Below are 26,989 nucleotides of genomic sequence, written 5' to 3' on the forward strand. Positions count from 1 at the left end.
ACCCTCAGTATCTATAGATTCAACCAAGGTAGGATCGAATTAAATCCTTGGATACAAAGGACCAACTGTACTTGGCCATTTTACATAAGGGACCTTAGCATCTGTGGACTCTGGTATCTTCAAGGGTCCTGGAATCAGGCCCCCACAGATACCAAGTGGGGACAGTACTCCCTGAAGAAACTACCATGGTTTTTTCACCGAGTACAGACCAACCTTCCCTTCTTGGCTTGGGCAGTGGAGGCGCACCCCCTACTGCCTCCACCGCCCCGACTCTCAGAGAGGCCAGCAGCCTCTGAAGACCCAGCAGAAGGTGGCTTCCTGCCAGCAGGAAGGGGGTCCCCTACCTAAGGGAGGTGACAGGGGCTGCACCTTTTCAACTGTTCACCCCACTTGTAAAGCACAGCCGCTAACTTGACTCCGTGAGCCGTCTCCGGCTGCCTCACCTGGCAAAGCCCTGGCAAGGAAGCTGCCTTTGAATCACCATTATTGTCTACTTTTAACATTTTGCTGCAAAATAAAAAGTGCCCCAGGATGATGACATTTTTTTAGGTCTCACGGAGGAATTTCAGGAAGAACTGATGGGTAATGTTTAGGGGTGAGGAGGGCCAGAAATTACATAAAACCCAAAGGGCTTGGGGAAGTACATTTTCAATTCGGTTTTAACAAACTGATATTTAAAGAGCCGTGTGTGTGTGGTGGCCTATGAAGGTCTAGGGGCTCTAGAATTCCCTGATGGGGGTGCACACCAGGAAGATCTGCTATAGGACATATAACCAGGCTTCTCAGGACCCTCGGTCCCCCAAACTCTCTTCTCCTTTCAGCAAAGTGACAGCCTACAGTGCGACGATGATGGCTGACAATGTGCTGCTGGCCCAGCTGGCCTGGAGGGCTCTGAAGGCACAGACTCATCTAACTCGTCTTCCCATCCCTTCAATGAGCAGCCAAGGGTGTATAACGTGCGCTGCAGGACTTGGCAATGAGTGTAGCCCTTTAAGATGTCCACATACCACTGGACGGAATTCATCTCTCCTCTACCAGCATCTGGACACGTACTGGATCTGGCGCTGTCCGATATGGCAACCACTACCTACATGTGGTTCCTGACCCCCTGACATAAGGCTTGTGTGAGTGAGGGACTGAGCTTAGCTTTATTTTAAAGAATTTCAATCTGAAGAGCCACATGTGGCTGGTGGCTACTGGACTGCACAGGGAAGGTCCAGAAGCTCCAAAATTCCACGAAGGCATTGCAAACCACAGCAGGAGAAGCTGACATGGAGGGTGTGACTGAGCATCCCTGAGCCTGGGGCCAGTTCCCTAAATGGTCTTCCCCCTTCCACCAAAGCGACACAGCAAAAGGGCTCAAGTCATGCCTGCCTGCGTTCCTGCCTGGCACACCAAGATCTGCTAAACCACCGTGTCACACAAAAGGAACTCACACCCTTCTACTGTCGCCTCGACAGGGCTGCAAGCTGGAGCAAGAGATAGTGATCATTTCAACAAAATGTTATCCAAGCTCAGGTCACAAAGAGATAATGACCAGAGGATTACTTAAGCAGAGGTGCTAAGAGCGGAGATAAGCTGGAAACGGTGTTTGCTGCTGCAGTCAGGGATGGCAGAGAGGCAGCAACCTCATGCAGAAATGGTTCACCTGTGATGCCCAGAGGACAGTCAGGATGCGTTTAATGCTTTAAGCCTCATGGCTAGAGTGGGAAAGATTTACAGATTAACTGAAGTGCCTTCTTGCTAATCCTTTGCTGTTAGGGGAGACATCATAGATTTCTGTCCTTTGGGCACAGTATGGGACTTAACAGAATGGACACTCAATGACTGTGGTTGACTTCCAAATAGACGGTCCTTTCCATACTTTATGTCATTTAATTTATGATCTATGTCTTGTCTATTTAAAAAATGATTTGAGATGCCTTATGCTAAAATGTGCAGATATGGCAGAACAGTGAATTCATTAAAACGAGAGGGGGGGGGAAGACCCATTAATAAGGCAAGAAAGGAAGAGTAGGGGCTCTATCAGAAACCAGGGCTGTGGGAAGCTAATGCAACTGAGCATAACATGCAGCTCTAAGCTCCCTGGTAATCAAGTCAAAAAGGGAACAAGTGGATTAGATATTATCTTACTGAATAGCAAAAGGACTCAAGCCAGTATTTTAGGGGAGAGATATTTTTTCCTGACCTTGAAATAGGAAGAGTTTGTCACATTAAAAAAAAAAAGAAAGAAAGAAAGAAAGTGAGGACATAAAAGAATTTGCTGCAAACTGTCCTGACAAAAATTTAACAAAGAAAATCAGAGATGTTCTCAGCCTGTTTTTCCTTTATGCTAACTATTCATTAAGAACAAAAGGAGGAAAAAAACCCTGAGGGCATACTATGGTTCTGAGAAGGATTTCTGTGGACATCTAAGAAAATAAGCACATCTCCAGGGATGGGGAACCCTGCAGTGGTCAAGGTCTGACAATCTAGAGAAATCCTGCTTCAGTTAACAGGTCTGCAACCTCCAGAGTGGGAGAGAGTTTACACCAGGCTTTGCTCTTGAACCGCAGAGGACAAGATTCAAGAGTGCGAACAAGCATGTGGACAGTTGATCACTGTCATTGACAAAAAGCAGTGCCTGGGAGTTCCCATCATGGCTCAGCGGTAACAAATCTGACTAGTATCCATGAGGATACAGGTTCGATCCCTGGCCTCGCTCAGTGGGTTAAGGATCTGGTGTTGCCGTGAGCTATGGTGTAGGCCACAGACATGACTCAGATCTGGTGTTGCTGTGCTGTGGTATAGGCCAGCAGCTGCAACTCTGACTGGACCCCTAGTCTGGGGACCTCCATATGCTGCAGGTGCAGCACTAAAAAAGTCCAAAATGAATACAAAAACAAAAACAATAAGCAGCACCCAGCTCCTGATTCCAGGCACAGAGACAGTCTTCCTGTGGTGGAAAGGAGAGGCTGATTTCTGCTCTCAGTCTGGCAGAAGGCACCCTGGGAGCTGGCTGCAGGCTCTAGCCCTTGTGGCCTCTCTTTTTGGTCTTTTTAGGGCTGCACCCATGGCATATGGAGGTTCCCAGGCTAGGGGTCAAATGAGAGCTGTAGCTGCCAGCCTATGCCATCGCCACAGCAATGCCAGATCTGAGCCATGTCTGCAACCTACACCACAGCTCACGGCAACGCCAGATCCTTAACCCACTGAAGCCAGGGATCGAAGCGGCATCTTCATGGATACTTCATGGATAGTTGGGTTTGTTACCGCTGCGCCACAGTGGGAACTCCCCTTGCCCCCTCTTAACTGCCCACTGAGACTGAGCATATTTCTCAACAGCCCAAACAAGCAGAGACAGAGACAGAGAGGAATAACATAAGTTTCTTACTCCCGGTGTGGGCTTCGGTTTTGAGAAACCTCGGAATCGCTGTCTTTAGGGGACATGGAGCCCTTGTAGGTGTAAAACACATCTTCGGTTTCTGTGATGTATGTCATTTCATTCGCAAGGTTGTCGGCAGAGGAGTGCCGGGGCTTTCGGATTTCGTGCCGGAGCCGAGGACTGCGCCTGGCGGGGAAAAGGTTCAGTGTCAAAGGCTGAAAAGCACATTCTACTTAGGAATTTTAGCAGACATCAGTGATTTAACTTTGTGTCCTGACCTTTCTAAGGATGGCTTCGCTGATGCTGCTGGAACTTCAGAGCCAGCTGGCCCTTTACTACACCAGAATCCGCCGAAGGCCACACGGTCCCAGATGGTCTTAGCCCTGTGGTACAGCCCCTCAGCTTTACAAAGAGGCAGATGAGACTGGGTTTTTGCCCTTTTGAGAAGATGGTGACTGCTGATTTGGAGAGAGTTACTCTTCCAGGAGGACTCAAGCTCTCAGTGGCATAAACAGGCCATACTGACTCCTCATCAGACAATTTTTCTTATGCATTTGGACAGCATAAATAAAGGATTTAGAAGCCAAAGTAAGGGTTTTTTTTTTTGTTTTTTTGTTTTTTTTGCCAAAACTCAAACCTTATTTCGGATACATCCTCTCACCTGACTTTCACTTGACCCAAGAAAAAATGTTCTGCTATTAAAAACACATCCATAATGTAGTATCGGATGTGCATAGCAGCACCTCCCTGTCCTTTCAAAAGCAGCTATAGCTGTGTGACATGAGGCAAGCCACACAACCTCTCTGGGCCTCGGCTGTACCTCCCTGGATCCTGAAACTGACTCAAAAAATGATGCGATGTTCGCAGGATCCCTAGGGTGACATCAGGGGCCCACCTGGACCTTGGCTCCTTGCAGTGGGTGATCTCAAGCTGCTGAACTTTCGGGTTTTTTTTTTTTTTTTGTCTTTTTAGGGCTGCGCCCACAGTATACAGAAGTTATAGGCTCGGGGTTGAATTGGAACTGCAGCTGCTGGCCTACGCCACAGCCACAGCCATGTGGGATCCAAGCAGCATCTGTGACCTACACCACAGCTCACGGCAATGCTGGATCCTTAACCCACTAAGAAAGGCCAGGGATTGAACCTGCATCCTCATGGATACTAGTTGAGTGGGTTACCGCGGAGCCACAATGGGAACTCCTGAGCTTTCTAAGTTTTATTTTCCGTTTTTCCATCTTCCCCTTCTCTGTTAGCTAGTTCTCCTTGGGACTGTCAGGGCCACCACCATGTGCAATCCCCTTGGGCCCAGATAATCAATAACACTCTGTCCCAAGTCGAGTGGAAAGGCTCCAGTGACCCTGCAGGAGAGGACCTATAAATAGCAGCAAGAGCTTCAGCCCAGGGGTGTGGCAACTCCAATCCTGCTGCTCTCCTGGATGCTGTCCTGGCCTCTGCTCTGGGGCCCTGGCATCACTACCTTAGAGACTTCCGGGCAGTTTAAACTGCAATTTTTTGGCATACATTTACCACTATATACAAGGGGTGCCTAAATCTTGGAAACTAAGAAACCGATCTTCTCAGTCATGTTAAGGTATCCGGCACTAAACACCAGCATCCTCTCTGCCCTGAGTATTTGGCCCTGGTGGAGGCTCCTTGTCCAGTGGCCCTGCACAGCATCTCCTTTTTCTGCCTTCCTGAGAATACTCCTTAGTCCTGGTAGATTGCTCCTAGAGATTTTACAGGTCCACTCAGTCTATCATGAAATGAACAGAAAGCCATACTCTTATTTCAGGGTGGAGGAGGGGCAATGTTTCTGGCTTGGTTCCCCTTCAGATGATGCCCGGTTGTTTCGGAGGCATTTACAAAAATGGCCTGATGTCTTTGAGGAACATTATAATAAAATACTACTCTTATTCCTCTACTTGGTCCTTTTCGTATAGCCTACAAGCACCTGTACATCATTATTTCATTCCACCCCTTTACACAGGGAAAGACTCAGACCAGAGAAGTCAAGAAACTTGTTAATGAACAGAAAAGCCAAGATCTGAGTCCGGGTCTTCCAGCTACAAACCCAGCACCCCTCCCACTTTGCCAAACTGCCACGTTCTTCCTCGTAAGCCAAGTCTATCATCTGAAAAGTGGTCAGGCAACTTTCCTATGTGCGTTTGCTGGTGGTGCCAAGGGTAACGATTTACAGCAGTTATATTACATACCTTGACTACATTTTCCCAAAGGTTTGTGATGTGATATTAATGGGAAACATGAGATGGACACGCTTCTTCATTACAGGACCTCTCAAAACATGAAGATGCTAATGCATCCCATAATTTCAGGAGGGTCATTTCAGTAGGCTGCGGGGCTCAAATTTATCTAGACCAAATAACTTTTTTTTTAAAAGGACATCCTGGAATTATACATTAAGGAAAATGTTTAGCTAGACTTGTACATGTCACACAAACTAAAACCTCTGCAACAGTCAAACATGGAAACGTAAGCTCTGATCATAGGACGCCCAGAGTCAGGGATTTACCAAGCCGAGCTTTTTGTCTTTAGAAGAGATAAAGCGTTGACCGGTGGGTAGCACCAACAAGGGAAGACATACCAGTTGGGAGTTATGGGAGGAGACCGAGAAGGTAGACTCTTGGTTTCTAAATGTTCCACTGATAAAGATCTCCGCATGGCTGGATTCCAGACCATCCCTCCAATCACCTTTTTGCAATACTGGTTATTTACAGACCTGAAAAACCAGACGCAGGTTCACTTTCTACACTGACATGTTCAACGAGAAAGAAGTGACAGCGTAAGTGAAACGGTGTACATGTGGTCCCTCCCTGACCAATGGCTGGGTAACCCTTGCTGACCCCAGGCAAGGCTACCAGGAGCGGGGGTCCACCGGTCAGAAGAGATTCCTCTCTGTCCTGGCTTTGCCTTATCCTTTCCTTTCGCATCCTTACTATGGCAAGTAACAAAACTGCTTTCAGAATATGACCAAACCTTATCAGATAAGGAATTTTAGGATTAACGTAGAAACACAGCTCAAGTGGCTTCAAGGGATTCTCACTTTACTCACACTGGCATGAGTACAGGCACTAACTATCCTTCCCGGTGTTGCCTGTCATCCTGGCTGGCAGAAGCCCGCACCGTAAATCACCAAGAACTCTTTAAGAGCAGACTGAGAAAATATGCTTAGACAGCACAGTTTCAGGCCATGTTCTTTGAATGGGCCACCTTGGGGGTTACTTCTGAATTTTATTTTTACCTAGAGCATTTATTTATTTATTCATTTGTCTTTTGAGGGCTGCACCTGAGGCATATGGGGGTTCCCGGGCTAGGGGTCCAATCGGAGCTGCAGCCGCTGGCCTACACTACAGCCACAGCAACACGGGATCCAAGCTGCATCTTCGACCTACATACACCACAGCTCACGGCAACGCTGGATCCTTAACCCACCGAGTGAGGCCAGGGATCGAACCTGCCACCTCATGGTTCCTAGTTGGATTCATTTCCGCTGTGCCACGATGGGAACTCCTACCTAGAGCCTTTAAATCTCAGCTATCTTGACCCTTCAGAGAATGCACTGTTTGAAAGGATGGAGGTTGAATCCAGTTTCGGAGAAACTCAGTTCTGGTCTTTCTAAATTTTAAACAATGTTTTCACGTCTTATTAAAAACATTCCACACATTTCCTTGCAGCCCCAAACCGGCAAACCAACAAAAAAACAGGACAAAAAAGGTCAAAGAACACAGGTAACACAGGACACACCCTCTAAACTATCCAGGCACTAATTCACAATGGGAAATTAGGCGGTCACCCTGATCAAAATGCTCACAGCAGCAGCACCAGAAGAATGTTACATCAGAAACCAAGTGACTGCTGATCGAGAACACAGCACTGGAACCAGAGGGGCAAGTGGGATGATTCAAAGGTTTAATGTAGCAGCTCCCCAAAGGATGCAGGCGTCACAGGTTATTAAGAGTCACTCTTTGGAAAAAGAAGTGTTCTATTGTCCTGCAAGCATGGAAAATACTGAAAAAGTTTCTTTTACGTGGAAGCTTTCAGGGGGCCCAATTTGCAAATGTATAACTGTATCTCTAGGGCTTGGACAAATCACATACCCTAAGCCTCAGTTTCTCCATCTATGAAATGGGGATAATGAGGGATGAGATTTGCCAGGATGCTGAAGCTGGTACTGGTAGTCAAGGACTGCTGACCTGTGGCCACGAGTCACCCCCAATGTCCCAAGTGACCTCCCCAGCCCCGCCCCCAGCGGCAGAGTCAAGTTGGCTACAAACTCTCTGACTCTGGAATCCAGGCTACTGCTTTGACCGAGAGTAGCTGTGCTGGGTCTAGACCTAGCCTTTAAGATGACTGGCCGCTTCTGCCTTAGGCTCTTGCAGTCCTGAGCCTCTGTATAAGAATCCAATACCCTGTGAGAGTCCACACATGGAGGCCCTGAGAACACACAGGGGGGTGAGGGGCCCAGATGAGCCCAGCCATCTGACTGTTCCATCAACACAGCAGGTGTGTGAGAGAAGAGGTCCCGGACCCTCAGATCAACCCAGCCACCAACTGCATCTCACTGAGAATCCCCAATCTGTACATACTGGGTGGAACAGAAGAATAATCTGGCCATGCCTTTCTTGAGTGCCTGACCCACGCAATCTTGAGACATAATAGAATGGTTATTGCTTTATGCCACCAAAATAGGGGTAGTTTTTGTTTTTTGTTTTTTGGGTTTTTTTTGTCTTTTTAGGGCCGCACCCACGGCATACGGAGGTTCCCAATTTAGGGAGAGCCACAGCAATGACAGATCCGAGCCGCATCTGCAAGCTACACCACAGCTCATGGCAATGCTGGATTCCCAACCCACCAAGTGAGGCCAGGGATCAAACCCGCAACCTCATGGTTCCCAGTTGGACTGGCTCTGCTGTGCCAAGACAGGAACTCCCAAAACAGGGGTAGTTTTTTATGCCACAAATGTAACCCCCCCCCCAAAAAAAAAATCCTCTGTGTTGGCTGCATTTTATAGATGAAGAAAGTGCAGAAGCAAATTAAATTAAAACTGATGTAGATGGTGCTGTACAGCAGAAATTGACAGAACATTGTAAATCAACTATAATCAAAAAAACTAAAAAAAAAAAAAACAAAAAAAAACCAAAACTGATGTAGATGGGATTTAAAGCCAGGTTCTCAGTAAGAGTCCAAGCTTTCAGTTGCTTACTATGCTGCTTCTCAGCTGGCACCCAAAGGAAATGCTACATTCTGATAAGTTATGTTTCCAGTGTGTTTAGAAATACAGATATTGAGTGTATAAAAAAAAAGACAGTATTATCAGCTAAAAACTAGGAAAATATATTTGCTCCTGGTTCATCAGAAGGTGAGAGTGAGCATTTAGCCCCCAAAATACTATCATGGATCCTAACAGATACTTGCTACCTATTCAATCTAGAAAGCTACTGACTGATTACCAATGTAATAGGAAAAGCACTGCAACAGTCTGATACAATCCCCACATATTAGATAATGCGTCAGACAGGGGCATCATTTAGTCTGTAACAGCCACATCAATAAAAACAATCACAAAAATAACTTTTCAAACCGAAAAATTTAGACAATAAAGTGTAAGCAATTTCTGCTACATCTTGTATTTAAAAGGCAGTTTTAGAATAAAAACATATACAAAGATAGAAATTACATGGTTGGTTTAGAAACTACACTTTATTTATTTGTTTTGCTTTTTAGGGCTGCACCTGCGCCATATGGAAGTTTCCCAGGCTTGGGGCTGAATCAGAACTGCAGCCGCCAGCCTACGCCACAGCCACAGCCATGCAGGATCCAAGCGACCTATACCACAGCTTAGGGCAACGCTGGATCCCCGATCCACTGAGCGAGGCCAGGGATTGAACCCGCATCCTCAAGGGTACTAGTCGGATCTGTTGCCGCTGTGCTACAACCGGAACTCCCCAGAGACTACATTTTAATCTAAAAATTTTAAATGTAGATTTCTTCTACATACTTGCCATTGAATATTTAAAAATATCATTCCTACGGATAACAGTACTCACGGAATTGCTGTAAGAATGAACTAGAATGAAGTATATGCATGTGCAAAGTAAGCACCCAACAACTGCCAGCTTAATTATTACTCTCTTGTGACTGCTGTATGGAGTACATGCCAAAGTCCTTTGACTCTGGAAATCTTTATTTCTGTTCATTCATTCATGCATTATTACAGAGCATTTTATGGAAGTAACATTCAGTAGGAGAGGCTGTCTTAGTGACATCAAGATGACCCTGAGTCATGGCCCTGTGATTCCCTAATAGTGGAGCTGCTGCAGTTCTGGCTGCTGGGGAGCTCTGAGTGCTTCGGAAGTGAGGACATGGAAGTGAGCAACGGGGTTAGGAGAGGTACCTGTGTGTGTGTGGAGACTTTTGTCCATGGTTCTGAGGTCCACCAGCAGCTCTGGTCCCAGTGCTGGGGACCGTGGGCAAAGTCGTCCCCTCCCTTGAGGATGTCCACGCTCCAGTGGGGACCGGGACATGCTGACATCCCAGGCTAGCGTGGCGACTGCCCCTACAGCATACTCACTTTTTGGGGTTCCTAGAGCCCATTGTCCAGTACTGAGACAGAACATTCTTTTCCTGAGGTAGTAGCTTCTTTGCCTGAAAGAATGTGTGGTGCTCGACACAGGATTTCCACAAGTTTTTGCACGATCGGTAATTTAACATGTTGAAGGCCACTATATGTTCCCTGGATTCAGTCTGGGAGGAAAAACACAGTAGAGATTTCATCTGCACCATTGCAGGAGCGGAGGTCTCGAGCATTTTATGCCCACATCAGTGGTAATTAGGTTAAGATATAACAGACGGCAGAAAACTGGCTTCAAAATGCCCTGGGCCACAAACCAGGGTTATGAGAATATTCAACCCTGTTTGAGAACAGCATCCTAGGAACTCTTTGGGAAACAAGAGATTTCAGAAGAATGCACTAACCATTCTGTGTCTAGACCTGCTCTGATCTAAGGAACCCGGACTTGATCTGCAGCAGACCGGCCCCACCATATGAACTGGCTCTTGCCAATTGATCCTGTTACTGTTTGTCCTGAAGTCGGTGGTTTTTGTGTACTGACACCCCTCTTGGTTTGTCTCAAGTCTGAAGTCAAGGGGAGATTCTGTCAGCAACCAACGAACCAAGGACCTCTCTGTTTAGTCCTGAGCTTTTCCTCCAAATGCAGGGCTTGTCCCTACATTTGCGTACAAAAGTAGAGTTACATCACCCATGAGATTTTCTGTTAGTATATTATTGCTGTGTTTAATTAACATTGCATCCTTAAAGCTCTCTGTCCATTTGTCTTCATTTCCAGAATCTGAACAATACGGCATGGCCAGCATTGTTCGTGAAATTTAAGTGATAAATAAAATAATACATCCCTCCCTGCAAAAAAGAAGAATATTCAAGAGCAGGATTTGCTATCCATCTTTGTGACTGTGGTAAAAGAGATGCCCAGAATCTGCTCTTTATCTGCAGCTGTGTGTCTTTCATGAATGCTTTCGTCTCACATCTGCCTACCTTTCCAGGTCGGATATATTTGGAGCAACCAGATAAGGGCTGTCTGGTACATTCCTTTTAAAATTTAGCTCTGGGCAAAAATCTCTCCCCTGAAGAAATAATCTTTCATCTATCAAACAGCAAGCATCTTATAACGCTTTGGATTTCTCTATTTGCTGTCCACAAAGCAGAGTTAAATCTGGCGCTCACTTACAATAGTCGTGCTGCTCATTTGCTTTGCCTCCATCCGACCTGAGTTTGGGTTTTCTGTTCTCGTGTTAAGTTATTTGTGCTTTTTTGTGGCACTTTAAATCTGGAGACTGAGAGATGCAGACTCCAGTCCTAGCTTGTTCTGAGCTTTGGTGTTCTCATTTCTAGGATTTCGCTGTGATGCGGAGCCATTTTAAGTATACATTATCTTGAAAAAACTGGGAGATGATGTAGTGACAGTAAGCAATAAATATTCGGCATAACAAGGCAGAGGGTGGTATCATGGGAAGGGCGGGCACCTCAGATTCATAATGGGCTCAAATTCCAGCCCCTCCACTACACACTGTGGGTTCTATCACCTCTAAGGCACGCTTCTCCATGTGGAAAAGCAAACTGAGTTATCAGGAGAGCTGTGGACTCCTCCTATGAGACATATATGCAAGGCCATTGTGCATTTTTTTTTTTTTTTTCCTTTTTAAAGCTGCATTTGTGGCACATGGAAGTTCCTGGGCTAGGGGCTGAATCAGAGCCGCAGCTGCTGACCTACGCCACAGCCACAGCAACGTGGGATCCGAGCTGCATCTCCGACCTACCCAGCAGCTTGCGGTAATTCCAGATCCTCAACCCACTGATCAAGGCCCAGGATCCAACCCGCGTCCTCACAGACACTATGGCGGTTTCTTAACCTGCTGAGTCACCACAGGAACTCCCCACCGTGCATTTTAGACACGTCAAAGGTCATAGCAGACCTTTATGGCTGCTTTGCGGTGGGCTCTGCCAGGTGCTCTGACCCATGGCGCTTCTATCTAATCCTCACGATTCCCTGAGAGGTGGGCCTTGCTGCATTTCTATAAACAAGATAACCTGGACTAGGGGAAATTAAGTAACCCGACCAGCTGGTAACTGGAAGAGCTAGGATCTGAACTCAGCGTCTCCAACTCCAAAGCAAGTTACAGCTCCAGCCAGATAAATAGAGTGATTTTCAAAGAGAACTGCTGGGCCCTCCAGACCTGGTATCCACTTTCTTTCCACCCTATGCCATGCTCTTTCTTCCCCGTTATATGTACGGCAAATCCCTTCACCTGCGGAAGGACTAAGAGCCGAAGTGCCTAAGAACACAAGAACCAAAACAGCACAGGTACAACTCACCTGTTTTTGTCGCTGATGTATAAAGAATTTCTTCCTTTTGAAAGAAATTTTTAGAATGTTCACCCTGCAAAAAAATAAAACACAGCACACAAAAAGCACATCAGGGATCAGCCGGGTTGCAGCGGACGCCTCTCAATGTGTGTCCTCTAGACTGTGATCCTGATGGTTGCAGGCTCTCGGCTTTCTAGAGCTCTCAGTGCAGAAAGGATTGTGGCCCCATCACCTCAGCCGAACACCACGTAGCTGACTGAAGCTGAGCAGCGCCTAAGGGCCACTGGATTATGATGCAGCTCTTAAATGACAAGGACCATGGGCAATGCCCTCTCTTTGCTGTCAGCTGCTTCTGTGACACTGAAGCTCTGCGTGAGCTGGTGTGTACCTGGGGAAGACAGCTGAGGGCAGTGTGGAGCAGCAGCAGGACAGACAGACCTGGGTCCACACCCCAGCTCTTCCGCAAATTAATAGCCCTGTGTCCAAGCAGCCTCTCTACTGTTTGCGTAGTAACATATTTATAGCTACCATTAACCGAACATTTTTTTATATACAAGATCCCCTACTTAAAGCTTTACAAGCAGCCCGTCTACGAAGCCTTGCAACAGTCCTGATGTACGTATATTTTACCTAGACTTCAGATGAGGAAACTGAGGCTGGGAGACATTCCTAAGGACTCAAGATCACCCAACCAGGATGCTTGGAGCCAAGATCTGAGCCTGTGTTCTGAAGTCCTACACCACGAAGCCCTCAGAACTACCTTTCTCAGACTTGTGAGGATTTAAGTCTGCTGGATCTTCTTAGCTTTTAGACCAGAACTGGGTACCTGATGAACCTTCAATTAATAACTAAGGAACTGCACTGACAATTCAGCTCCTGCCCAGAGGAAGTTCTCTAAATCGTGGCTAATGGGCTGCCCAAGAAGGATGTCTTAACTCCAAACTTGCCTCCTGCTTTTTGCTTGTTTGTCTGTTTTTGTTTGTTTGTTTTGTCTTTTTAGGGCCACTCCCTAGGCATATGGAGGTTCCCAGGCTAGGGGTCGAATTAGAACTGTAGCCGCCAGCCTACGCCAGAGCCACAGCAATGTGGGATCTGAGCCGTGTCTGCGACCTACACCACAGCTCATGGCAATGCTGGATCCTTAACCCACAGAGAGAGGCCAGGGATTGAACCCGTGTCCTCATGGATGCTAGTCGGGTTCATTAACTGCTGAGCCGCAATGGGAACTCCTTGCCTTGTGCCGTTTTATCCACATTTCACAGAACATCCCAAACCAGAAGGTGACTGAGTCGGAAGGGGAGGCCCATAAAAACTGAACGAATTTTCCCAAGTACTGAATCTGGATTAATTGTAGAGATCAGAGGTAAAAACTTGGGAGGCAGTCTCTGTCCCTTTTTTAAGAAATAAAAGCTCAACATTAGAGGTACCATTACTTTTGTTCAGCATATTTTAAAAGCATGATTCAGAAAGTAATTAGAACTGGTTTGCACTTACCAAGGATAGAAACTTGTGCAAATATATTTTCGGTACACAGCGATGCCCGCGGAAGCAATTCCAATCATTAGATCTAAATTGTGCAGATCCTGCAAAGAGGAAGATCTCAGATTCACAGTGTGTTACTGTCATGCTTATGCCCTCTGGGAACTCAAGCACCTACGCTTTTATAAATAGCACTATGTATAAGCTCCAAAGGGAAGATATTACAGAAAACAGGCAAAAATCTCCTCTTAAATACTTAAGATCCAAGTACTTTGCTCCAAATCCTTTTAAGTGCAGGTACATTGCCTGACAGCCACACCTGGGTTCCACTGGTTTAGAAACTTACAGGCAAGCTCGTTTATTCCACAGAATCATGGAAATGAGCATTTGCCATTACATTTTCAATAATTAGTATCAGATCCCATATTAAATCAGAGAATCCTCACCCCTCTGCACAGCTTTAACCAAATCTCAACTCACATCACTGAAAAGCCTTTAACTATTAAAATGAAGCACAGAACTACTGATCTTAAATCCAACGAAGAAATAAATATGGCTTGCACATCCAGTCCAGTCAACATTTCCTAAGAGCCTATGTGCTAGGATAAAAAAAAAGTAAAGATACAGTGACTACAAGCTGTTTTAAATCCATTAGAGGACAAATAATGAAAATTTTATTCTTCTTTTTAGTGTATTCTTCGATGTGCATACCTGCAGCATATCGAAGCTCCTGGGCCAGTGGTTGAATTGCAGCTGCAGCTGAGGCCTACACCACTGGAGCTGGATCCAAACCACATCTATGACCTGTGTCATGGCTTGTGGCAATATCGGATCCTTAACCCACTGAGTGAGGCCAGGGATTGAACCCAAAATCTCACAGAGACAATATCAGGGCCTTAACTCACTGAGCCACAATGGGAAATCCAAGTAATGAGAATTTTATAGGACAACAGTTTCTTCTCTTAAGTCATCTATATTGCTATTTACCCAATGAGATACTCGTGATTTTAAAGAAGGGGCAGAGTAAGCACTGAGTATGAACCTTACTTAGGATTGCCACTTACTAGCTGTGTGGGTTTGAGATACTGAGCTTCAATTTTTCCTTCTGTACAATAAGGATTATCAAACCCACCTCTAAAGGTTTTATCAGGCTGAACTTAGAGAAGGTAAGTACAGAAGGTAGACCAGGGCTTGGCATGTGGTAGGTATAATAAAGGTTCATCCCTTTCACCTCTCAGGAGGTAGTGGGACAAATCGTTTATGAATATGGGGAGTTGGAGAACCGGGCAAAGAAAACCCTGCTGATACCGTGGAAAGTCCAGAGAATAAGCACCATGGGGCACCCAACTGAAGGCACATACTTAAAGCAAAACCACACGTGCAAGGTGAAAACCAGGGAGGCACTGAAACATGATACTTGGGATTAGAACAGAGGGAAATATTAAACAAGTGGGACAGAAAATTAGCAAACAAAATCAAAATCGAGCACAGAATAAAGAAATAAAAAAATGCTTGGAGTGGGCCAGTGACGTGGATCAAACCTCCTGGCTCTGTGGTCTTCCAGTCTGCATGCCAGCCACGGCCACATGGACAGCTCTTGTTCACTAAGTCCCCATGCCCCTCTCCACACATTGCAGCTCCTGCAGCTAGACCATTTGACTAGTTCTGGCTGATGAGCCACAAGATAGGAGCAGCCTAGGCTGCTGAGTCACTGTACAGAGGAGGGCTGCCCTGGACAGCCATCGGGACCCAGGCAGACTCTGAGCCACTGAGGAATAAGCTTTGTGAACCAAGTTATTGATATTCAGAGGGTTTTGGCTGGTGCAGCCTAGCCAAGGGTAACCCAGCTCCCTCTGATATCTTGGGGGTGTCAGGCACGCAAGTGATCAACTGGCCTCAAGACCCTCGTGGGAGCCTCGTAGTTACAGATCAACTCGGGCAGATTTAAAGCCCATTTCACCACCGAAGAAAGGGCTCCACAGCATTCTACCGGGCAAAATTGTATTTGCAAATGGAATAAAAATTAACAGGCAAATCACAAAGTTGATTTTTGTAATCTGTTTCCTACTTTATTATCTATGTCATATGCTCTCCACGGCATAGACTGAAGTGAGACAAGAGAAATGGAAGTGTTTCTATGAACTGCAAAAATACTACATAAATGTAAAGTTTGGTCATTCACTCCATCACCCTGAGCCTCAGTTTTCCCACCTGCAAAATGGGATGATTAGAACACTGATTTCCCAAGGTTGCTATAATCTTTAAGTGAGACATTATGGTCTCACATTAAAGAACCTGGACCAATGGCTAGTAAGGACTAGGTGTTCAACCAACATTTGCTTCCTTTGGATATGATGTGGGCTGATTATAGGTAGAATACATAAAAGGCCATTACTTATGTGCCGAGTAACCTTTGACAAGTTCCTGAGTTTCAGTTTCTCCATCTATAAAGTGGGGGTGATGACAACACTTACCTCATGCCATTACAGTAGGAAATAAATAAGCTACTCTATTTGGCAGAGAGAAATTGCTCAGTAGATGACAGACATTAGTCAGTTTTATTTAAAAAGTTACGACTGATTCAAAATATTTGATTTCCATAATCATACCATCATAATAAAAAAACTATCATATTTGAGTACATAATTAGCTCCAATTTGAGCAGCAGCACTGAGGTTAAATAGTAGAAACCTTGGCTCATTAATGGGTCACTTGGAAAATGGATTTCTATACATTTTTCGCTTCTTTAACCATGAGCTCGTCTTACAAAAATTACTTGTTTCTACCCCCCTGATTCCACAAAGTAAAAAGTCTTCAAGTACAAAGGCAGACATGAAAAAACCCATGGGATAAGCAGCTAGCTAAACTTAATGTTACTTTATAAATCTTTCTAGTGTCTTTTTAAAAAAGTGTTTTTTTTATTATACTGGAAATGAGGTAATTTCAAAGAAGCTTTCAGACTTTCAGGAATTAAAATGGAAATAATTTTTGAATGACAGTGTGCCCAAGGTACATACCCTGCCGCTGTGCAGCTCTACTCCATAGAAGTCGAGGGTCCGTGCTATGTTGATAAAGCAAGATTCAGCTTCTGATTGCTTTAGCCCACTAAGAAGAAGAGAGAAGATGCAGAGTTCACTCAATAAACAGAACACGAACTCCAATTTATTAAATGCCTTGTTAAAATAAATAAATAAGGAGTTCCTGCTGTGGCTCAGTGGATTAAGAACCGGACTAGTATCCATGAGGATGCAGGTTTGATCCCTGGCCTTGCTCAGAGGGTTAAGGACCTGGCGTTGCCGTGAGCTGCGGGGTAGGTCGCAGACGCAGCGTGGATCTGGCCTTGCTCTGGCTGTGGTGTAGGCCGGCAGCTGCAGCTCCGATTGGACCCCTAGTCTGGGAACTTCCATATGCTGCAGGTGTGGCTCTAAAAAGAAAAGCACAAGGAAGAAAAAAAAAAAAAAAGCCTTCTCAAAACAACTGAACCCTAAATGTTACTAAACCAGGATTTTCTTCTTGTCCACTGAATATGACTTCATCAAGCCTTCTTACTCTTTCATTAAATAGTATCTCCCATTTAATGGGTTCTTAATACCCAGAGATAAAGACTGTCACCTTTCAGAATTCCTGCCCTACTTTTTCCCAGTGGCTAAATTAGTCTGTGCTCTTTAGGTCTTTCTGCCTTTCTCTATCCTTTTAGCAGCCGCCTCACACTCCAGACGTCACCCTACTATTTTAGGATGCTGGCTCCTGCCTGGGGAGCAATTCTGGGTGAAAGGATTGGCGGTGCCTTTTTGAAGGGACCCTGGCTGCTTGGGCCTTTGTTTTTATGGCTTTTCTGAGAATGGGAGGCCCCTTTAGAGACCGGGCCTTCTCGGGCAGCGTGGTCCTTATTTGACATGAACTGAACAGAGCCCTTGTGGCTTTAAGTGAAAGGGGACAAGGGAAGTGGAGGTCAGAACAGACAGAATTTGTTGGAGTGGAGGCTTGGCCCGAGGCAGCTGTGGAAGGCTGGTGCTTCCTTCTGGATGGAAGGCAGCCTTGGGGTTCACAGACTGAACCCAGAGAGAGCTCCGCATGGACATCCATCTGCCTGTCTATTCAACAGCACCTGAAGGAATGGTCACTGCATTAAATGCGGGAACCTGTTAAAAGGTTTGTCTGCTAGAGTCAATCTGCAGGGCAGTCACATTTAAAATGGGTATTTCCTTCAGGAATTAACAGATTTCAATGATATCCTGAAAGGGAACATAGTCAATCATCCTGGATTCTCACCGGATTTCACGCTTTACAGAAAGGCTAGTGATGCCAAATATATCTGCCATCATAAGAGCTCAAAGGTTCACAAACCCCCGACATCTTGAAAGAGGATTCATGAGCAAAAGCAAGAGGAGACGACATCAAACACAAGAGGATAGGAGATCTGACAGTTCCCAGCCTGAGTTCCCAAAGTAGGCCACCTGGCCCTCCTCTCACCTGTGCTGCTCATGCAGCGACTCCACCTTTGTTAAAAAGTCATCGTTCTGATCCGGTATGAACTGACTATCAGAAAGATAGCCTGGAGGATGAATGGACGAATCATGGTCTCCAAAATGAGCTGTCAAGACAGAATTGGGGGGAAAGCACCTTTTTCAATATGGTCTATATTTACAGCACCTGCAGCATCACAAGAAAAACATTAATAGGAAAAACTCTCCCGAGACATTCTGGCCACCACCTGAACCTGAGCTTCTTGTAGCTCCAGAGTCCACCTTTGTCACCTGAAGCTTCACCAGAGATCAAGGACTGTCATGCATGCTCCAGCGGGATCCTCTCTCCCCAAGGGCACACCAGGAGGAAACGGGGTGGCCTATTCCAATCTAGGTCCTATTCTAATCCCACACCTGGTTCCATACTCTATGGTCAGCATAGCATTTGTGCTCGTACCCCTGGATACAGAAAAACAAGAGAAATCACTCAGAAAAACGCCATGCGCCTATGGCGGGTACTGTGCCGGCTCACTCTACAGTACTCCAAGGTTATTACAACACTGGACTACCGGCTCTAAAAAAAAAAAAAAAATGGATATGGGCAGAAGAGAGGTCACCATGACCCAACCAGAGTCTGCATCTTGACCTATTTCCCTGGCATTCAGGGAAGTATGGGAGAAAGGGAACCAAGGATGTGTTCAGAGGCCACTGTGTGTGTGTGTGTGTGTGTGTGTGTGTGTGTGTGTGTGGAGGCGGGGATGGGAATGCACAAGGCTGAAGAGTCTGGAGTCAGGGAAATCATGCTGGGGACCTGCAATTGCAGAAGGATTAGAAGAGGAGGGCTTTCAGAGGGACTCTCAGGCTGGTCCCTGGTCCTTCTCTTTTGACATCTGGGACTGCCATCTGCAGGCATGACTCATTTGATGTGTATGATGTGACAGGTATCCCTGAGAATTGTGCAGTGCCCAACGTGTGCAAGTGTACCTAGCTACCCTAAGGACTCAAACCACCTGGGTATCTGGATTCCTGAGGAGACTAAGAAAAAGGACCCAAGGTGGGCAGCCAAGAATCTAGCTTGTGGAACCCAAGGAGTCTTGCTACCCTTCTCCAAGACTGCTTTTCCATCTGCTATAAAAACTGGAGTGAGGTACCACCTTACACCAGCCAGAATGGCCATCATCAAAAAGTCTACAAACAGTAAGTGCTGGAGAGGGTATGGAGAAAAAGGAACCCTATTACACTGTTTGTGGATGGGACTGTAAATTGGTGCAACCACTGTGGAAAACAGCATGGAGAGTCCTCAGAAAACTAAAAACAGAACTACCATTTGATCCAGAAATCCCATTCTTGGGCATCCATCCAGAGAAAACCATGACTTGAAAAGACGCATGTACTCCAATGTTCACTACAGCACCATATACAACAGACAAGACATGGAAACAACCTAAATGTCCATCGACAAAGGAGTGGATAAAGAAGATGTGGTACATATACACAATGGAATATTACTCAGCCATTAAAAGCAAAGGAATAATGGCATTTGTAGCAACATGGATGGACCTAGAAATTATGCTAAGTGAAGTCAGTCAGTCAGTGAGACACCAACATCATATGCTATCACTGACATGTGGAATCTAAAAAAGGACACAATGAACTTCTTTGCAGAACAGATACTGACTCACAGACTTTGAAAAACTTATGGTTTCCAAAGGAGACAGGTTGGGGGTGGGGGGATGCACTGGGGGTTTGGGATGGAAATGCCATAAAGTTGGGTTGTGATGATCATTGTACAACTATAAATGTAATAAATTCACTGAGTAATATAAAAAAACTGGAGTGAGGCAGACAATTTCTAGCTCTGGTGTGCACTTAATCTAGTATTGTTTTCTTGACAAATTAAAAAAAAAACCCTATTTCATCTTTTTCTTGAAATGTAACCTTGATCTTTCCAAAAGTTTTAATAAATTCTTCCTGCAGTTGGCTTCAATGCCAGGAAGCTTTCCAAGGACTCCTGATTGTTTGAGTATCCACTCAACACAGAAGATTTCTAAATCAAACAACTCCTTCTCTGTCTCAAGGACAGGGGTTGGGAAAAGCCTCCGTGATGTTTCATGTCCAATCCCAGAAGGAAAGGACATGAGTGAGGTGGCTGCTGCTCAGGTGAATTTCGTCCTGAAGTTGAAAAGTCAGAGGCAAGGGTATCTTTCTTGACATCCACTTGGCCTGGCTCGCCTTCAACAGCCATCACACACAAGCGCTGCTCCCTGAGATGCGCACTGTACAGAAGGGCTCTGTGTCCTCCTTACACTGTTCCTTGAGGGCTGGGAGCAGGTCAGACTCATCTTGAAGGCCTAGCATGAGGCATGGCACACAAGAGGTGACCTGTGCAGAGGCTATTGCCAAGTTCAATTCTGGAAGGGGAAAAGGGCAGAAAGCCAAGTGAGCAACGCAGGCAGACTTGGTCAAGGGTAGACCACAGGCCATGAAGGCCAGCCAAATGCGTGTGGCTAAGCTGTGGACAGGAGTGTCAAGGCTATGTGATGTAAGCACAAGTGTGGCTCGTACGTGAGTCTGTGCATGAAGTGTATGACAGTGTATGACAGTGAATTTACGGGAAGTAATTTAGATGCCCTGATGCTGTTTCCCCGGAGAAGAAAGCTCAAGAAAACCTTGAGACTCGCCTCATCCAAACCCACACGGTAAGGGGGAAGAAACTTGAGGTCCAGAGATGAGTACGGGTCTACCCCTATCACAGAGCCACTTTTAAGCAGTCAACACCAGAACCCAGCTGTGGCTCCTACCATTCCACCAGCCTGGCTGCCAGGCCTGCGAGCTGCTGCTGGATGTGCGCCAAGGACATCGGCCATGTCCCCAGAGAGCCGCCAACCAAATGCTGCCAGTGACTTTCCTGAGCCTCAAGGCAGAGTCCTATTCAACGTTGGTCTCATCAGCTCATGGAGAGCCTCTTGGATCTTGATTTGGTCATCCAGCACATCAATGAACAGTCCCAACCTGTGCCTTTCTGCACACAGGAACAGCAAGCAAGGCTCTCACTTTTGTCAAGTCACTGACAAATGTCTGAACTTAACGCATGACCAATGCAGTTTCCCCACAGGATGGGTTCCTCTTGCAGGCTTAGTCAGCTGTGCAATGTCCTGGGCTAACCAGTAGGGGGAAACAAAGTTAAACAGTCTTTGGAAACCATCTGTGAAGCACGGGGCCGTTTCGACCTTGAAATCAGTGATCAAGGACATCATCCCACTAGATGCTCTTGACAGCCTAGTCAAAGGCATTAGGCTTTTGTCCCCATTAAACAGAGAAGGGGACTGAGACTCAAGGAAGGGAATGATGGGCACACTGCTGCTCAGGCTGGTATCTTGGGGCCGAGACTCTGATCACAGTCCATATGCTTCATCTACTTACCACACACCCTAAACGTCCCCTGTGTTGTGGGGAAGCAACACATGTGAAAGCTCACTATAGGAGAAAGAGAAGGAAATAAAAACTTAACTGGGAAACCCATGCATTCTTCTGGCTAGCATTTTATGTTTGGCGGGAAAGAGAGCATATCCCAGGTGCTCCGATGTATGGCATGCCAAGCTGTTCTGCTGGGAAAGCCCTTTACTTGCTATTCATCCAACCCCAACTTGATCTTGCAGGGTCTTCTCAGGGGTCATCCCTAGGAAGCTTTTCCACACTGCCTCCTCTTTCCCCACCCTCAGGAGAACAAGGTGCATCCTCTGTGCTGTTCTCACCGCCAGCATCAGCTGGTCCATCTCTGCACCTGCCCCCCTACCAGGCTGCAGACCCCTTGAGGGGAACAGCTGAACTCTGTCAGTGCAACCCGAGGCTACTGCGGAATCCATGCATGGCACAGGTTCAGAGGACGTGACAGGGTCTGTATTTTCAAAAACTTCATTCCGTGACCTTTAGAGACCCTTGCCAGGCCACCAGCAATCTCCTCCCATCAAGTTCTTTCAGGTTCTGTACCCGCAGGTCACTTTACTTTTCATCTAGTAAGGAAACGTGCTTTTGATTGGCTGATCGGCTGACCACTGGGAGGCTTGTCTTCATATCAGCTGTCCCTTTGGGACAATCTGGCAAAGCATATGAGATAAAATTTAGGCTTACTGTTGGCTCCAGTAATTTCATATCCAAGAATTTCATCTTATAGAAATGTATGCACAGAAGTATGGAAAAATATGTGCATGTATCTATCTAATGAGGGTGGAGGAATAAGAAACTTGAACTTAAAACTGCTCGCCTGAGAACATATACTGTTATTAGCATGACGGTCATGCTAATATTTCCAGGGCAGCTAGTCCGGACTTTTTAGGTGCTCATAGTTTTCTCCTGTCCCCATTCTATCAGTTCTTTGCTGAAGGTAAGCTGACTACTGAAGCTTTGAATTTTTATTTGATGCTCTATTATAAAGAGTTTGTTTACAACAGGCTGGTCAGTAGACAGCTTTCTTCTGGGCAGACAGGAAAATACAGTATGAGTTAAATACTACTTGCCAGGCACTATTCTAAGAGCTTTATATATATATTCAGGCATTTCATCTTCATTATAACCTCGTGAAGTAGATACTGTTATCATTCCCCCCTTGACAGATGAAGCTGAGGCCTGAAGAGGCTGGAGATCATGACGCTTTAAGTGGAAGGGAGAAGACCCAGGGGATCTGGCTCTAGCCTGTGTTCTCACTCACTCGGTTACCAGCAATGGTCCAGCTCTAGAGAGCATCTAGTTTTCAACTTCAGAGGTGATTTTTGAACCAAGGAGTCATATTCCAAGCTGTCATAATCACCATCATCGCCTTCATCTTACAGGTGAGAAAGCTGAGATTCAGGGAGGTGACAGCACATTAGAAGCAGATGGAGCGCCAGATTTAAACGGAGTCTGGGAATTCCCATTGCAGCTCAACAGTAAATGAATCTGACAGCATCCATGAGGACGTAGGTTCAATCCCTGGCTTTGCTCAGTGGGTTAAGGATCCTGCATTGCTGTGGCTGTGGTGTAGGCCAGTGGCTATAGCTTCAATTCGACCCCTAGCCTGGGAACCTCCATATGCCATGGATGCGGCCCTAAAAAGAATAAATGAATGAATGAGTGTCACTGCATCCAAAGCAACATGCTTCCTGGTCTTCCCGCCCTTCAAACCCTAAGCTCTAGCTGTGAGCCCCCAACCTGCTCTGAGATGTGGGCAAACCCAGTCTCCTCAGCTGGTCAGTCTGGCAGAGATGGAGTCCACTGGGTCCAGTGACCGTAAGAATACAAGCTGACTGGTGACTGTGCTGTTTCCCATGTGGACCTGGCTGGGTCTGTTCTAGGGCTGTGGTTGGGGGAGGGGAACTTTCATCCTCCCAGGCTCAACCTCATGCCACCTCTTCTGCGTCTCCCAGGGGGAAAGGAAGTGTGGGCTATGCAGGGAGATGGACACCAAGTCTGGCCTCACTAGTGAGCACAGTCACGGCTACCAGCCTCTCTTCTGCTTCCTGGTATCGTTCTCTCCCATGTCTGGTCTTTGCGGTTGGGGAGGCAGACCTAAGGCCACCTCAGGGGTCCCCATCAGCCCTCTCTTGCTTTTTGCCTCTTCTGAGAGCAAGGCAGGGTGAGCAGCTCAGCCGGCGCCTGCCGAGGCCGGTCTGCCCTGCCCTCTAAACTCCCCACCACGCAGTCAGCCAAGACGGGAACCAGCCCAGGTGGCCTGGGCTCATGGGAAGGTGGAGGGGCCTTCGAGCTACCCCACAGCCCTATACAAGGTCCAGCTGGTTACTGCACTGGCCCCACACAGCCAGCCAAGGACCAAGTAGTAGTTCATCTTCCACCTGGCTGTGCCCCTTCCCTAGCACACACCCAGCATCTAGCACAGGCCCTACATGGAAAAGAAGCTCAATCATCTTTTTTGTTTTGTTTTTGCTCTTGTTCGTTCTTTCTTTTTTTTTTTTTTTTTTTGTCTGTACCTGAAGCATGTGGAGGTTCCCGTGCCAGGGATGGAACCTGTGCCACAGCAGCAACCCAATCTACTGCAGTGACAATACCGGATCCTTAACCAACTGAGCCATAAGGGAACTCCTGATCCGCGATGTTTTGCTGATTGAATAAGTGGATTCCTACTTGATGAAAAATTCCACCTGGACGTTCCATCTCACGTGGCAGCCCGGAGCCACATATGGCTACTGAGCATCTGACATGAGGCCAAGTCCAAACTGCGATGTGCTGGAAGTGTATGATCTGGGCTGGTTTCCAAAGACTTAGTATGAAAAAAATGTAAACTGTCTTAATTTTTTACGTGGATCACACATTACAATAACGTTTGGGGAGTTCTCTTTGGTGTGGTAGGTTAAAGATCCAGTGTTTGGTCACTGACCTGTGGTGGGGCTTGATTCCTGGCTGGGGAATTTCCACATGCTGTGGGTACGGCCAAAAACAAAAAACAACAAAAACAAACAACCCTCTACCCCCACATTCTGAATATCCTGAGCGAAATAAAATATGTTAACTAATATGACCCATTTTACTTTCATATGGCTACCAGAAAACTTGAAACTACATAGGCAGCTCCCGTTCTGTGTCTATGGGCTCTAGGCTACTCTCTAACCCATCACTCTACTGAAATGGAAAACAAATTCCTACGATCCCAGCAGTATCTTAGAGTAGCAGGAACAAGCAGCGGGAGTGACCTCCAGCAAATTCCTGAACCTATCTAGGTCTTGGTTTCCACGTCTATAAGAGGGGACCGGGAGAAATATCTGCCCCCACTGGGATTCGTTATAGAGTCAAATCCAATTGCGGATGAGGCCTCTGGAGAATGTAACATGTGATGAGTGTCTTTGCTTTGTGGGCTCCCCTGGGAGAAAATCCTGCTTTGCCTAAGGCAACATCCCTGGGGCGGAAGAGAGGAAGTCAGGATGAAAGAGGAACTATCCAGAGAAACAGACACACTGCCCGACAAGATTCCTGTCCTGGGGAAGAGGGTGAAGAGACTTGGTCAAACAGGGGGAGCCGGTGAGTTTCTTGATACACGGGTCAGAGCAAGCTGTCCATCTGTGAAACGCTCCTTTGTGACTTACATTGTACTGCGTAAGATGCTAGAACCACCGCTGAGTTAAGAGGGCAGGTTAACCTGTCAGGAGAAAAACACGTTAGGAAAGTCGCAACAACCCACAACAGCCTCACACACACATCGATCATGGGTAACATGCATCTTTTTTGTGGATTAACCACTAAAAAATATCACAGATACTAAGAAAGAATTTTATACCAACTCAAACGGCAAAGATAAATGTAACACATTAAAGAGTTTTTGAAAATTTTTTTCTTTTTTTTGCCTTTTAGGGCTGGACCTGTAGCATACGGAAGTTCCCGGGCTAGGGGTTGAATCAGAGCTACAGCTGCGGGCCTATGCCACAGCCACAGCCACAGCCACACGAGATCCCAGCCACGTCTGCGACCTACAGCTCACGGCAATGCCAGACCTGACCCCACTGAGCAAGGCCTGGGATCAAACCCGCATCTTCATGGATACTGGTTGGGTTCGTTTCCGCTGAGACACAATGGGAACTTGAAGAGTTTTTGAAATTAAGAGAGAACGTTTCCATATTTAAAATAATACCTATGAATACAAATACCAGAAGCTACAGGTCTAATGTTCACCAGGGTCTGGCTGGTCAAGAAAGGGCAGGCTCGTGTCACTAAGAGGTCAAGTGAGAAAAGTGCACTCTTAGATCAAGGGGGCAGGCAGCTTTCGTCTCTTTCTGGTAAAGAGGTGAGACTTCCCTAGGGCTAACTGAATTCTTGAGTTCTGCTGACTCTGCTTCCTAATTACCGGCTTTCTAGAAGGGTGACATCCTCTTAGAAGGAAAACATAGGAAAGTATTCTGGATTTTAAAGCTCCGGTGAGCTTTATATCACTTAATTAAATTAGTTACGATGCCTTAAGATTCCTAAATCTATTCACCCTCCTGAAACATTCCCTCTGGAGGAAATGGTCTGTCCACCTCTTACTTTCCTGCCGCCCCCCCCGGAAACACGTGACCCCAAGGCTCCATCTTTCCTCTTAAGCTCACCGCCTTCCCAAACACCCTGCTTGGACCACCTCTGCCTCGACCATATTCTGAATCATCTGGCTGCTCCCCTCTCTCCATTCAACCAGGGATTTCACGGTCTGCCTAGGAGCTCGGCCAGCAGATCTGGGGCAGGGATTGCTGCCAGGTGGAGGAACACACAGGGAAAAGGCTGAAGAGAAGCAGCAGGAGTGAGGGCTCGCTGGGCTGGGGTGGGCGGGGGCAGGGAGGGACGGGACCACAGATTTTAAAAGTGTTCTTCCCAGCAACCCTGTGGGACGTGGAGAAAACATGCAGTTTCCATGGCAACCCATGAAGTTCCCAAGATATGAGTCACCCCCACCTCTCTGACTAATCTGGCTGGCTCACCAGTGTTCCCCTTCCGGTCCACTGTGCTGTGTGTTGGTCCTGAAGCTGCACATGAAGATGAAGGCAGCCTTCCCTGGGGGGGCCCCATCTTTCAAGTAACTATGTGCTCCTGCTAGGACGTCTAAAGACAGATACCCCGCCACCTCTTCAATCCTCTGGAGACCCAGACAGACCGTGGGGAGGGCACACACCAGCATTCACTTTCCCACCAAGATGGGCTTCAATGAAACTTAAGCTGGAGTCCTTGCTCCAGGAAGAGCAGGTGCATGAGGTCTGGGGAACAGCTAAGGAGAGAAGCTGAGGGGACTCAGTCTAGAGGGAAGAAAGAACCCTAGTCAGAAGCCAGA

At 46.5% G+C, this 26,989-nt stretch overlaps 1 protein-coding gene across 7 annotated transcripts in view; it reads right to left on the minus strand.

Annotated features, from left to right (window-relative positions):
• PTPN3 (protein tyrosine phosphatase, non-receptor type 3) overlaps nt 1-26,989 on the minus strand; it is a 165,018-nt gene that overhangs the window by 41,210 nt on the left and 96,819 nt on the right. For 5 of the 7 annotated variants that reach the window (XM_021067334.1, XM_021067339.1, XM_021067348.1 and 2 more), the window contains 8 exons: nt 25,281-25,333; nt 18,215-18,335; nt 16,759-16,846; nt 13,757-13,845; nt 12,272-12,335; nt 9,953-10,125; nt 5,966-6,100; nt 3,374-3,550 (listed from right to left, as the gene is read on the minus strand). In XM_021067334.1, coding sequence (XP_020922993.1) covers nt 3,374-3,550; nt 5,966-6,100; nt 9,953-10,125; nt 12,272-12,335; nt 13,757-13,845; nt 16,759-16,846; nt 18,215-18,335; nt 25,281-25,333 — 900 coding nt within the window. The other 2 variants (XM_021067374.1, XM_021067358.1) reach the window with 2 other exon arrangements.

Source organism: Sus scrofa, chromosome 1 (assembly GCF_000003025.6).
Source record: "Sus scrofa isolate TJ Tabasco breed Duroc chromosome 1, Sscrofa11.1, whole genome shotgun sequence".
NCBI lineage: Eukaryota > Metazoa > Chordata > Mammalia > Artiodactyla > Suidae > Sus > Sus scrofa.